We start from the raw sequence: 13757 nt of genomic DNA on the forward strand, positions 1-13757 counted from the left end.
CGAGTGTGGGGCGACTCCAACCACTGCTCCCCCCCCCCCCCTCTCCCCTGACCTACAACCTTTCTTAGCAGCAAAACAGAATACCCATTGATCCATTGTAGCTATGATTTAACTAAATTCCCTGACCTATTTAAGAACTTGGAAAACGTAATTATGGAATTCAATCCAGTCAGGTTACAGATGCCCATGAATATCCTTTCACTACACCATACCTTTTACCAACTTACAGAAAAATGCACCATCATTCCTTATGCATCAAAACCTTGAAACTTGCCATAGCTTTGCGATCCCAAGCACAGACCAGGTTCAATTATCACAATTTATGATGTCTGGTGGCGCGATATAATGTGCCAACGAATTTTCAAGATTAAAAGTCTTCGGTGAAATGTCTAGTCTGTGACAATGGTTATGGCACTGATTGGGTGCACATAAAAGTTTTCTCGTGTCCAAGCCTGTTAAGTCATCTAGCCAGCTTTGAAGGCTTCCAGCAAGACACAGCATGGGTCGTGTGCCGTTCCTCCTGCTGCAAAAAGTGGTCCGCCCTAGTGCTGCTTCTCAATAGTAACTATCTGGTGCATATTAATTGGTTTAACTGCTCCTTGGCCTAGCAAACTGAAAAAAAAAATAAAAATTTGTCGAAAGAGGTCACGCAAGAAAAGGACAACCGTTGTCCACAACCTAATATTGTAAGAATTAAATGGAAACTTGTCCCCCTGTTATGCCTCAAACTCGTTTAATTGCCAATGCATGTGTTCAAATGAAGTGCCACTTGCTCATATAGTGTTAAAATCACATTGGCAAACTACAGAATTTCATCTACACCAATTAAAACTGTAGACAGCAGTTATTAACTCGTGCTGATAATGCCTATCGTATGCACTCCCAACCATTTTTACCCTGCAAGTTTCCTTCTCGTAATTAATTAGTAATTCCCCTAAACATACTCTTGCACAGATGCTAGAAGCTGACTGCCCATCACAAATTCCTGTTCTCTTGCCAGGCTACTGAACATTATATTCGTCTTCTGCATATTAATGTGCCATATGGAGGTTTAAAAAGCATAAACACAGCAGAGACCACTGAACTCAAAATTAATGACAAGCATTTTATTTTTTCTGGAGCCTCTCGTCACAAACTATATTTATATATATATATTTATATCACACCTTCTCACCACACAAACAAACTACCAGCTCTTCCCATTTGCATGCTTATATCAGACCATGAGCATTCTGCACAGCAAAGAAATGTCGAGGCTGATAACACAGTCGGAAAAGAAAACAAACAAAATAATGTATATTCATATATTTACAAACATTTATTTTTTTTCTCTTCTCATCCTGATTTCACGCAGCAGTGCCACACATATTTCTTGTTTTCGTGTGGGGTAAAACAACTTTACAAAGGGGATTCTGTTTGCTCTGTTTCAATTGCCCTACGAATATGTATACATATACATTATATATATATATATATTTTATGTGTGTCAACTTCACAAACGAAAATGGAGGGCACAAAAATATTACAGGAGAGGAGGACAACATTCGCACAGCGTGCAAGATGGCTCAGTAGAAAAAATACTACCGTAGGCTGCTGCAATTCCCTTATATCCACACCACACACCGAGTGCTACTTAGAACAGGCACCTAAGAAAAATAATTACATGAAGAAGAACAAAGTTGCAAACACAACAACTGCACTCTGGACATTTTCTTTGCTTTTCTGCAGAGCACTTCACGTCAGAAAAACAAATATGTGGAGGCAATGCTTTCCCCCATTCACAACAAGACAGCCTGCCTGCCAGCACCTGGCAATCGTAATCCTGTTAACAGCAAGTTAAAAAAACAGCAAAAAGAGGACAGGGCAATGAAAGCAGCATACACACATACACAAGCACACAGACACACACACTAGAATGCAAGGGGAAAAAAAATGCTTCTGTAAAAAAATATGGTGCAGAATATGAATGCGTCAAAGTGCCTTACGATGTCGCTTCCTGGCAAATATGTACAAAAGAACCACTCAAACGCATGCACACAGACAAAATGAAGAGGCAAAAGAGAAAAGAATCAAGCACGCACAATGGCATAAGCTCAGCTCAGGCTATTAAAATAATGAAAAACCAAATAGACAGCTCCCACCATGGTTCCATTCCTTGCCGGTGCTGTTTCAATCCATAACCTTTAGACTAACAAAAGGCAGCAAAGCAACGTCAATCTGTGCAATGTCATCTCTAAATGCGCTATATGGACTTTGCAAAGTCTCAAGTACACTTTGTACTGTTTATAATTTTTCATTTTTTAATGTGCTGTACAGAGTCCTTGCTGGAACTCATGCCGAAAAGACCAAGTGGCACATTTGTGAAACGGCAGCCTTAGATTGATGCTGCAATGTCGTTAGGCATGGTGTGGATGCCACAGAAAATGGCACTACCCAAACACGCACACAAGGGATGGAACCCCTCGAGGAGCCACACAAAAATCCCGCCCTGCTCCAGACAGCTTTAAAGAAACTTAATGAAGGCCAAGCTTTTTATCCTTACACTCAACCTGCTGACAAACAAATGCTAGAAATGTTGTCGGTGCTACGGCTTTGCAGAGTTTCTACTTTTGCTATCAAATGTCATCGCTAATGCTTTACATCAAGGGCGTGTTTACGGAGCACTGTAGCACATAGCAAAAAATGTTTTTGAAGGATTCTCTACAACTGGCTGGCAGGCATCCCTATATTAAAAAAGAAGAAAGGAAGGTTGAAATACAAGTAACAACAAACAAGCCTAATGAGCCAAGGTGCAACACATTAGGCCTTCTATGAATTAAAAAAAAAATAATAAAATAAACATCAGAAAGAAGGACAATCCGCAATTAGAACACTTTGCAGGCATAACCCATCAGTGCAGCAGCATGTGTGTAGAAAGGGAAATATTTGTAGGAAAAAGCGCATTTCCCCGAGAATGACTTCACACAATCGCCGTCTTGCGAGATCCCCCCACAAGACAGGCCTGAAAAGAGAGATGGTCGTGCTTCTACAAGTGGCAAGAACACCAGAGCCTGCAGTTGCCAGTACACATTGCATTGAGTCTTTCGATCTCACAGAAGTTCAAGACAAACTTGAGGGAAAAGAAAAAAAAAAAAAAAAAAAAAAACCTGTAGGGTTTACAATACAGCAAGTGCATGCTACAAAGAGAAGAATGACGGCACAGGTACAGGGAGAAAAATGTGGCCGGGCAGGGGAAAAATAAAAAGATGTAAGAAACAAAGTCTGTCTTCAGCACAGAAAAAAAAAAAAAAAAAGGGGGGGGGGGGGGGGGGCAGCAAGCAACATCCCTGTCACTGCAGCAGGGCCACCACAGTACACAGAGGCACAGAACACCACACGCTTAATCGAAAAACTGTCCCATGAGCAGCCAGCCACTTGGAGACCTAATGTTCAGTCACACCGTCTCGTTGGCAGCAGAGCACTGCAAGCCAAGCTAGGCATACAACAGGAGCAAAAGATGGGCCACAGAGAAGGGGGTAGCAGAAAAGGCGGGGGAGGACTGTCTTGTGAGCGCGTTTGGACAGAACCTTTTCTGCTCCATCCTTCTCGACAGAAAGGCGGGGTGGGGGAGCGAGTTCCAAGAGATGTGCATCTTTTTTCCAATACGAGGAGAGTGGATGAAGAAGAGGCATAGATGCAAACTCTTCTTGGGCGAGGAGGGAGCAACTGCTACAGAGAAAGGCACCCAAGCACAACACACAGGCTGCTCAGTTGCCCCAGTATGGGTATCCTTGTCGGATGTGGCCACCCGGTTGCTGCTGCTGCTGCTTTGCCAACGAGGGAGGTGAACCACGAGGACCCGCGAACTGTGGGTATGACGAGCCTCCGGGCTGCTGCTGGTGGCCTGCTGTTGCTGTTGAGGATGCCACCGCTGCCGCCGAAGACTGGGAACCAGTCAGAAAACCCGGCTTCTCAAAAGACTGCGCAGAGCGTCAAGGATGGGAGAAAAAAAAATTATTTTTCAACTCCAGGTCAACACACTGAAAACACATGCACACAAAAACACGCAGTTTGTTTAAACAAAAATTCAATGTTGCATCGAGACAACGATTGCTGTTATGTCTGGTCTACAGCAAAAGCTACGCGACTGCAGCACTAGTTTTAACTTTAACATAGCTCATCCCGACAGATTACAATGAGCCGCTCTGACACTCCATAGGTTTAAAGCTAGTCACTGAGGGCTACTAACACCAACTTAGTACTAAGCGAATGGGTGTTCCAAACTCACACCAAGTGTACAACACTAATGGAAATTCCCATGTATGGTGTGGCTTACACGTGTTTCGCAGACAAGCATACAGAAGGGCAAACTACCATTACTGCCACGCAAGCCTTCCGGACTTCAGTATACGTGGACAAAAACAGCATTTTACTTGTTTGAGGTAAGTTTTCACAGCCAGAATGCTGGGCTTGATAGATGGAGGGTGCAGTAGGAAGACATTACTACCACCATTGCCAGACATTCAAAACACTAATATAACTGCATTGATATGTTCTTTATTGGCTATGAAACAAAAAATTTAGGGGCTGTGAATATGTAAAAGCCATAAGGCCAGGTGTGTGTGCACACGTGATACAGCAGCCATGAAAAATGCAACACCGGGAACGTATCAATGGGACTCTAGCACGCATGTAGATTTTCCAGGTTTCACTGACACCTATCTAGACAAGAAGAAATAAGCAAATTCACTGCGACAAACAAAAATGGGGCAAATCATCAGCAAAAATGTGGAAAGGGCAGAGAAACCATTTGTGCCATCAAAAAGGTAGAAGGAAAGTTCTGACCATGAAACTCCCGAGGAGTGCAAAGACAGCCACGGGTGGCTAACCCCAGCCACTCGGCAAAGATACAAATGTAAAGGCCACAAGGAGGGGGAGTGAATTTTGAGGAGAGAAAGCAACAGGCAATGAATGCACACTCCCAGATGGTGCAATGCACGCAAAAGTTGAAAGAAAGCGCCCTTGCGGCAGCAGCAAGCAGAGGAAAGTGCTCCTGAGCAACACCCACTAAAGTAATGGGAGCTTCGGCAAGCCAAGGAGAAGAGCAAAAAGCAGCAGCAGCTCCAAGAGAAAAAAGTGAGGAATGGAAGAAGAGAGCCGAGAGAGAGAGAGCAGGAGGAACACAGAGGAGAAACCATGGGTCAGTACCTTTGCTAAATGGGGGTGGGTTCTAGTGTGCCCTGACCTGGAAGCATCGGCCGAACCCACTGCAAGAGAGACACAGGTCTTGTTCTTTGTTTTGACACCACCCGACACCGCCACGCGTCTCTCCCAAGAAGTCACCCTGGGACAACCTCCCTCAACTCATACTAGTGAAATTAAAAATGAAGGGGCACTACGTAGTGGCGGTGGTCGCAGCAGCCCCAAATTGCAGCTACACCTGTTGTACTGTGCCCTAGCTTCTTCCTCTGCGTCCCTCTCCCACGACACCACTCTCTCAACTCTTTCCCACCATTGGTTCAGCACACAAGGCACTGCCCACAAAAGAAGCAGGGGGAGCAAACAATACAATAATAATGGGGTCACATTCGATGTCATTATCTCTCTCTCAAAAAACCAAGAAAGGCACACACGACACCTTACTCAGGTTGCAAGCAGAAGCACAACAAAGGTGGTGCACAACACCAGCAGTACATTGTACAGAATGGGAGAATCTTGAGAAATTACAAAAGCGTCGCAGTGGGCGGGGGTACGCACCACCTTGACGCACACTACTCTACTCACATGAACCCGAGATGCCCTTAGCCTGTCCCTGAGAACCTGCACCATAGGTGTTTTTGGCGTAGTCTGGTGTCTGAGTCAGGCTGTCATACCCGCCTAGAAGAGAAAAGGAGGGATGACAAATGACACCTTCTGCCTGCATGTTCCAAACTTCAACCTGTACCCTACACATTAGCACAAGGCTCAACCAGCACCTGATGCACATTTCACAGAGCCCTACAAGCCATCCATGTCCTCAACTGCCTCTCATGTCACTCAGAGAGGGAGACTGCATCATTCCAACCAGAAGCATAGAACAAGTCTGAGCTAGCAGAAATGAGGCCGTCAAACAGTCCACTGTGTCTTACAACACCCAAAAGCTGGCTGTACGCAAAACTACCACAGGTAAAAAACTTGTAGCCAATTCTCACAGAGCACCTCTGCCGTGCACTGCCTTGCAAGATTTTTATGCCCCGCAGCTGCTGCTTGGATGACAAGGGCACCACTACAGAGCGGCTACAGATAAATTTTAACCCATCAAGGCTTTTAGCAGACACGGTACACATTGCAGACTGACCAGTGCCTGCCCAATCTGCCCTTATCAAAGGAGTGGCTGCCATGGGCAGAAACCCGGGAACTTGCACTGCCTTGCGAGGCTAAATGACCACATACAAAATTTATCAACCCAGATCAGCTAGGGTGCATGCCACACAGACTTGCCCTGCCGGCCCCAGATATGGGAATGAAGGACAACAATGTTGACAAGCATGTGAGGGGAAAGGCACACAGTGGTGGCACTGGTAACGTTCAAGAAAAACAACAGAAAGAAACAAGAATTGGCTGACAATGGGCAGACGTACCGGAGGTGAACGAGTGGGATGCATACGCACTGGCTTTCTGAAACTGCGCGCTTGTGGTGGGGCCGTGGGCGTTGGTCGCTGGAGGCACCTGCCACACAACACACCCCGGGGTCAAAACTGCCCCGTCTACTTGACAATCAAACTACTATGTACGCTCAATGCTATGTTTCTTTTTTGCTAGCGAATCTGGTGATCTTTGAATGTGCATTAAGAGTTTAACGTGGGGCACAGCACAGAGGAACTGCCATTGTTACGAACGGCCTCCCAACTTGCAAGTTACACGACCACTAACTGCTTTGATGAAATGTAATCAATGTTTGCCAGGCACTACCCAGCTGAGGCATTGGAAATCAAATGTGCCTGAGCAGGGATCTTGGTGTCAAGTGAGAATGCCACAATGTACTGTCCCCCAAACTTGCCCTTGATGCACAGAAACGTCACTTGCACAGCTTAATGGATGCTTAATAAACTGGGCATGTTTTGTGGCCACACAAAGGTAGCGGTGAGCAATCCTCATACAGAGTAAAAAGCACAATAAGAATATATACACACAAATTACAATGCAATGCCGCAACAGCTTGTTATTTCGAAAAATAGACGAATTGAAATTTGCCCTTTGGACCCTGGAATTATTCAATAACTCATTTTCTGTGCAAGGAGATGAAAATTGCACTTTTCGCATAGATTTCGTGCTGCAAACAGCAAGCACTGTTGCAATGCAGCAAGCATTTTCTTGGACCACTTGATAATTTGACATTCATTCACAAAAACAGCTCTTCTCATCCCATAGGAAATCAGAATTGACAAGGTTTTGCTGTATGTCGCACACTGGAGCTGGCATTATCAATGCTCTTGAATAAAATAAGCATTCCTTCCATACCAATGGGCATTCTTATTGGGAAGACCCCCCCTAATTAAAATTTCTTTTTTTTCAGCATTAACTTCGCATGAGCAAACTATCAAGTCCCTGTGCTCTATTTTATACATAGCAGGCACTACTGTGAATGGACATTCCACACTGCTTGCATTTACACGCAAACGTAGATCCCATACCAGAAGCAAAAAGCTCAACACATTGTGGTCGCAGCTCACTCACTGCATGGAGAGCCTACAGATTTTAACACTACAGTCTACTACTTGCAAGAGCCTCTGCAATAGGTAGCGTGCATTTGTGACAAATTGCCCCCTATTCAGAATCAAGGACATGTGAAAACATTGTGCGAACTACTTCGCCATAAAATGAGCCACCATGACTCATTTTTAGGACAATCATACTTGCGTAGCTACCACAGTGTTACCTGCTAGGTAAGACTGAGCTCGTACCACACTGCACAAAAAAAGAGCAATTCTGACACTGCCACTACACATAAATATTGCACTTTCATCTAGTGTTTACATTTTACTTCATCTTAATGGTGAAGACAGGAAGCAAAGGGCTCTAAGTGCAGGCGGAAGAAATGAAAAGCACGCCACCCAGAAATGCTAGGTGGGGTGGACGTGCTAAAGTTAAACACTTGCGTGGCATCAGAACGCACGGCGTGGAACTGAAAGAGAAGCTACTTCCAATCACACTTTGCTCCCACACATCACTAACTGCCATAAATCACTACTTTAGCAATGAATTTGTCCAAAGCAGCTCCCCACACATTACACACGAACAAACCACGAAGGGCCACACAAAAATTAGACTACAGAAGTTACGGTTTAAAAGTGAAAAGCATAAATATGAGATTTACCCCCCCCCCCCCCCCCCAGACATCAAAGGCAAAGAAAGGCTATCTATGATTTTACTGAACAAACATGAAAGAGGCAGAAGTGTGAATGAAAGCATGAAAAGAATGGTCATAGTTTTTCACAGAAATACAGGGCTCTTGTCGCCAGTGAACGCCCAGAATATGCTTTTACTGTCTCAGGATGTACGCTGTATACTTGGCAAACAAACGAAATGGTTCAAATGTAACGGTTGCACAATTTTTTTTGTTCACAGCTACTTCTGCTTGTTTGGCAAGTTTGGCAAACAAGCAATACACGGAGCACTGCCCTCAACAGTGATTGAACCGGCGTAACTGCCCTTGGTTAGGTTGAGTTGCGTGATCCCCTTCCTCCCCCCCCCATGAACAAAGGCACCTCAATGCTGCCTAATAAACTAAAGGTGCATGTAGACTGCAACATACAAGCATGAACCGCTCTGTGAACAGACTACCACTCACAGGGAACATGGGCGGTGGTCCGTAGTGGTGGATGGATCCAGGCATGAGGTTGGATGGGAAGTAGTAGCCATATCCGGGAGGCAGTGTGTTCAGGAATGGCTGGCTGGCTGCTGCCTGTTGTCCTGCTGTGGGGGGTGCCCCCTGCTGTCCCCCTTGGGCCCCACCTTGGGCAGCAGCTGCAGCGCCCGCAGCAGCCCCTTGGGGTCCCACCCCAGCTACCGTGCCGGGACTGGTGTCACTGTTCTCGCCCCGGCCAAACTTGCTACTCTCTGCATGGCAGAGCCGAGAGGGAACAGTGCTTGTTAAGTCGGCAGTCGTGAAACTGGCAGCATTCACATTGCACACACCAATGGCCGGCTCCCCTCAGCGTAATGAAAACCAATCTCAAAGTAAATCCCTAAGGCGCAGCACAGAACACACACACAAAGCATTAGCACTGTGTGTTTGTGTGCTGTGTTGCTTTTTATCCTGTGTTGGGTGCACTATGCCTTGGGGCGCATGATGTGGCTGACTGTGATCATGACACGTTCGTACAAGCCCCACATGCAACCCCAGCCAGTCTCAAAGACCACACTCCATTTTTTAAAGGAGGTGCAAAAGAGAATCGCCACATTCACACCCTTTCTGTTTGTGCTTCGACGCCGCAGTGCTCGCTGTACATGTTCACAGCGTCCATACGCTTTGCACGTAACTTACTGAATGAAGTGAAATGTCACTGTCTTTTATTTTTTTAAAGGGTCCCTGAAACTGTTAGGACAAATTTTGTAGATGCGTAGGGTTCAGCTACAGTAAAGCATTCGCGTCACAATTTAAGTGAAGCGTCTCATATTAAGCGAGCTACGGACGATTACAAGTTACCCTCCTCCTAGCTATGCATTTCCTCCTCAACTCTTTTGCAGAGTGATCTGGGCTAAGGTCCGCCTTCGCTGGCTCTACGTCATGTTGTGACATGTTTATTTGCGGTTGTCTTGGAGCCAGCGCGCAAAGGCTCTCCAAACTCTCCGCTAGAAGCCCGGCCGTCGATCCCCAGCAAGCCATCAAGCAGCGTGCGTTGCGAGCGTTCTGTCACAGCGCCGAGCGTGTCTGGTATTCCGGTAACCACAGGTGAGCTGGGTGTTTTGACGGATAGGCAGAGTAGTAAACTAAAGCCCCTCCATACAGCTGTGATGAAGGATCTTCATAGATGTAGGTGAGCGGCCTGATCGGCATGTACGGTCCAGTCATCTGGTGGCGCAGAGCTTAACCAGCCAAATACAGAGCTAATATTCCTGTAACCAAGTGTAAAACATTTTAAACATATAAAAAGACAGTGCTCAAGATTACGCTCCTGCCAAAAATTTGAGCTAGCAGCAAAGTAGAAAAAACTTGGTTACTGCTATATTAGCTGTGTGTTTGGTTGAGCTGGTTGAACTGCTGCCGTGCAAGCAGTTCACGTTTGCGCCTCCGTTCATCATGTAAAACGTGGTAAAACAGCAAGTACACTTGCACTTGCGTTTACCTGAATACCGGACACGCTAAACTCTACTGTGGCAATTTTTCGACGTGAAGTGACGGCCGCAAATGCGTACATGCTGGTGCCGTTTGGATACAGACAGTCCGGTGCGCTGCAGCCACTCCACTCGTCTGCTGCCTTGCAGTGGGGCACGATGTCGCAGCTTGACATGTCACCGATCCCTATGTTTGCAGCCCACAACGCAACAAGGGCGAACCATGGTGCTCGCGAAAAGAAAGAAGAAGACCAACACTGACCACGCAGCTCCCGTCAACAAGGAGCACGTTTTAACGCAAGCAGACGACACTTGCTGTGGGCCGTAAGTGCTTTTAGTGTAGAGATACATGTCCTTGTGCATTCTCTTCCTGTTACTTTCTTTTTATAGAAAAAAATTAACGAATATCTGAACTATTACGAACAACATTTGTTCACCATAATGTTGGAAAAATTATCGATGACGCGCCCTGGGCAGCCAATCGGATAGCTGGCCCAGTGATGTGTTATGGGCAAATCGCGTCACTTGGGCACGAAACTCTGCCGATTGGCGTGCTGCAATTGGTAGTGATGTACCGTTTTAAAGCCTTATACAGTGTAGACCACTTATAACGTAAGTCGCCGGAGTCGCAAATATCCGCACTAAAACCAAAGCAACAATTTTCAAGGATTGCGCCTATGCAAAACATGTGCATCGAGCCGCCACGCGTATGCGACAGTCAAGGAATGCGGCTGGAAGGTTTGCATTCAATTTACAGTTGAATCTCGTTAATTCGAACCAAATCATGTGGCGCCGCCTCCGAACAGCATTGCTGCGGCACCGCCATGGAGTAAAAGCTTAGGAGAGACCCCTCAATGTACGCGCGAACGGGGGAAAAAAAAAGGGGGGTGGGGGTGGATATTTCACCCTCTCAAATGGCAAGGTCACCGATTCTGCGTTGCGCCGGAACATGCGTGTACGTGCAGACGTCTCAGCCATGCTACCGTAGCCATGCGTAGAAAATGGCAGTGAACCCTTCTTTCTCCTTTATGCTTCCTCTACTTTCTAGTCGCGCGTTGACCTTGCACGCTGCGGCTTCAGCGCAGAGGGAAGCAGCGACGCTGTCCCAGGCCGGCCAACGAAACTGCCCACGCCGGCAAACACCCGCTTCCCGATAACGGCAGAACACGAAACTTCGGGGAGCTGGCGCCGGGCCGGCTGGAGCGGTGGCGCCTGCACAGCGGCGGGCGCGCACGGTGACAGTCAAAAGTGAGGGAGCAACGAGGGAGGGTGAGGGGAGCCACCGAAGTGGCGTAGTTGCCGAGGCGAAATCCGCTTCCCTGCCGCCCTCCTCCCACACATTCCACGGTCTCCGCGTGCGCCCTTCGCAGTGATGTGCCGGCGCTGTCAGCTCCCTGTAGTTTCGTTTACTGCCGTTATCGTGAAGCGAGCATTGGCCGGCGTTGGCAGTTTCGTGACCCTCGCTCGCTATGGCGCCGTGATATTTCACGACTCGCGCTCAAAATTCTGGTTTCAGCCTCACTGGCTGCTCGTTCGCACCACGCGCCCTTCTCCTCCACTTCGTCTCTTTCTTCCCCGAGCACTCCTTAAGCGCTCTTTTGAGGGGAGCGTTCGCTGTCTCCGCTAACTTCCGTACTCCCAGGCAGCCGCATTGTAACCGGTATTTCGTTTCCTGCAACTGCACTATAAGCGATACGTGTATACATGGAGTGCTATGGGAAAATTAACGGGAGTCTGAAAAGACCGCACTATATCCGGTCCTGCACTATAAGCGGTTACGTTATCAAGTGGTCTATACTGTAATAAATTACACGCTTTACGTGGAGCACTTAGATGCGTCAATGATCAGAAGGACAAAATCATCAAAAATCGTTTTAGGGTCCCTTTAAGTACTGCAGGCATCAGAAATGCACAATGGCCGCCATGTAAGTGACGACTTTTGCAACAATCCTTCCTTTAATGTCAGAAGCTCACCCTGGGAAAAATTACTTGTGCTACAGTTTCTTTTTTTGCCATGCGGTCAGCATCTATTAGAAACGTACTTGAGAAAGTGCAAGTGCGAAGTTTGCAGCCCCACCTCAGTTTTCAAGTGTTTCATTCAGCTACATTTCACTCAGGAGAACGAAAGTCATTTTTATGTTATCATCATTGGAGAGGCTGCATGTACGCACACTAAAATTGTAACTGCCATGTCACCTTACAAGAAGCATGTTGCTTTCACTATGCTTGTCGCCCAAATGCAAGACTCACTGACAGCACTGCTGTTCCTCTTTGATCTCCTCGCTCGATGCCACATAGAATGTGATCATGTATATAGCACAGAACACACTACTGAAATTCAGTAGCAAATGCAGTCTTTACTTCTAAGAGAGGATGCCAAGAATGTATGATTCGTGGAACAAGCTGTAATGGTACCCACAGTAGCTTTCAAAACATGCTAACCACAAAAAGTGACTTCTTTTCGCTGACGATGTGCAGTTAGCAAGCGAGAGCTGTGTTGCTTAAGGGGCCCTGAACCACCCCTCGAATTGGTGAAATAACATAGTCCGCATGTAGCATACACTGCTGCGAACATCTCGGCCAAGTTTTGCTGTCAATCCTGTCACACACAGTGTGTGAAGTCACCTTTCTCTCAAACGCTCTTTTCAACAGAAGCCATGTTCCCCACTCTTTTTTGGACGCTTTATTTCGTAATAAAGCAGATTCCCATACGCGGCTGCTACTGGTAGCTGTGATAGGCTAAGAGGCATAGATGCCGCGGCCATCATGGGGTGTCGCCACAAGTCCCCTGGTTAAGCACACTGCGACGCGCTGAGAACAACCGCGTTTGCCTTACAATTAGTGGATCGTAGGCACTAAAATCGGAAGTCATGGCATCTACGTTAACATCCAAAATAGAATTTGATCTGCGTGACGTGTTGTGCCCATGCCCCTGCCGTAGCCTTCGCAGTGCAAGGCATTGAAAAAGGAACGGGAGCACAGCGGAGGCCATGTTTGATTGCCAATAACTCTGCTTCTGCTTAATGCAAATAAGTATTTTGTAGCAAAGCATTTTTGAAAGCCTACTTTCATTTCAAATGCCTTTCTCCACTTCAATAAGAAGTGGTTATAGGCCCCTTTACCTACGCCCTGTCGGAAATTTTGGTTATACGCTGGAAGTTGTAAAGTGCTATCTGAGAAGTGTTTTACTGCAATATATTTTTTTTATTCAAATCAAATTTACTGAGCATCACACAGATGTCTAGGGGCGCAGACAAAAAGCCTATGCAAAGGCATAGGCTTTGACTAGGGGCTGATTTTGCTGCTTTTACTTATTAGCAATGGGGCCACACTCACCTGCATAAGCCATGTTGTTCAACGTAAGGTCTCGGCCGGCTAGGCTCGTGGCAGGCACAGGGTACTGCATGTCATAGTAGCCCTGTGTTGGCCAGGTTGAGGAAGAAAAGAAAGGGAAAGGGCAC

The 13757-nt window shown here is 46.6% G+C and overlaps 1 protein-coding gene across 1 annotated transcript in view; it reads right to left on the reverse strand.

The window, feature by feature from the left end:
• Positions 1–1085: 1085 nt before the first annotated feature.
• Positions 1086–13757, reverse strand: part of LOC119445040 (ubiquitin-associated protein 2-like) — a 79717-nt gene continuing 67045 nt past the window's right edge. Inside the window, 6 exon segments of the mRNA XM_049664848.1 lie at positions 1086–3959; positions 5188–5246; positions 5764–5856; positions 6600–6687; positions 8810–9078; positions 13633–13714. Of these exon segments, the coding sequence (XP_049520805.1) occupies positions 3747–3959; positions 5188–5246; positions 5764–5856; positions 6600–6687; positions 8810–9078; positions 13633–13714 (804 nt within the window). The 3' untranslated portion in view covers positions 1086–3746.

The sequence above is a fragment of the Dermacentor silvarum genome, chromosome 3, assembly GCF_013339745.2.
Source record: "Dermacentor silvarum isolate Dsil-2018 chromosome 3, BIME_Dsil_1.4, whole genome shotgun sequence".
In the NCBI taxonomy this organism is placed as follows: Eukaryota; Metazoa; Arthropoda; class Arachnida; order Ixodida; family Ixodidae; genus Dermacentor; species Dermacentor silvarum.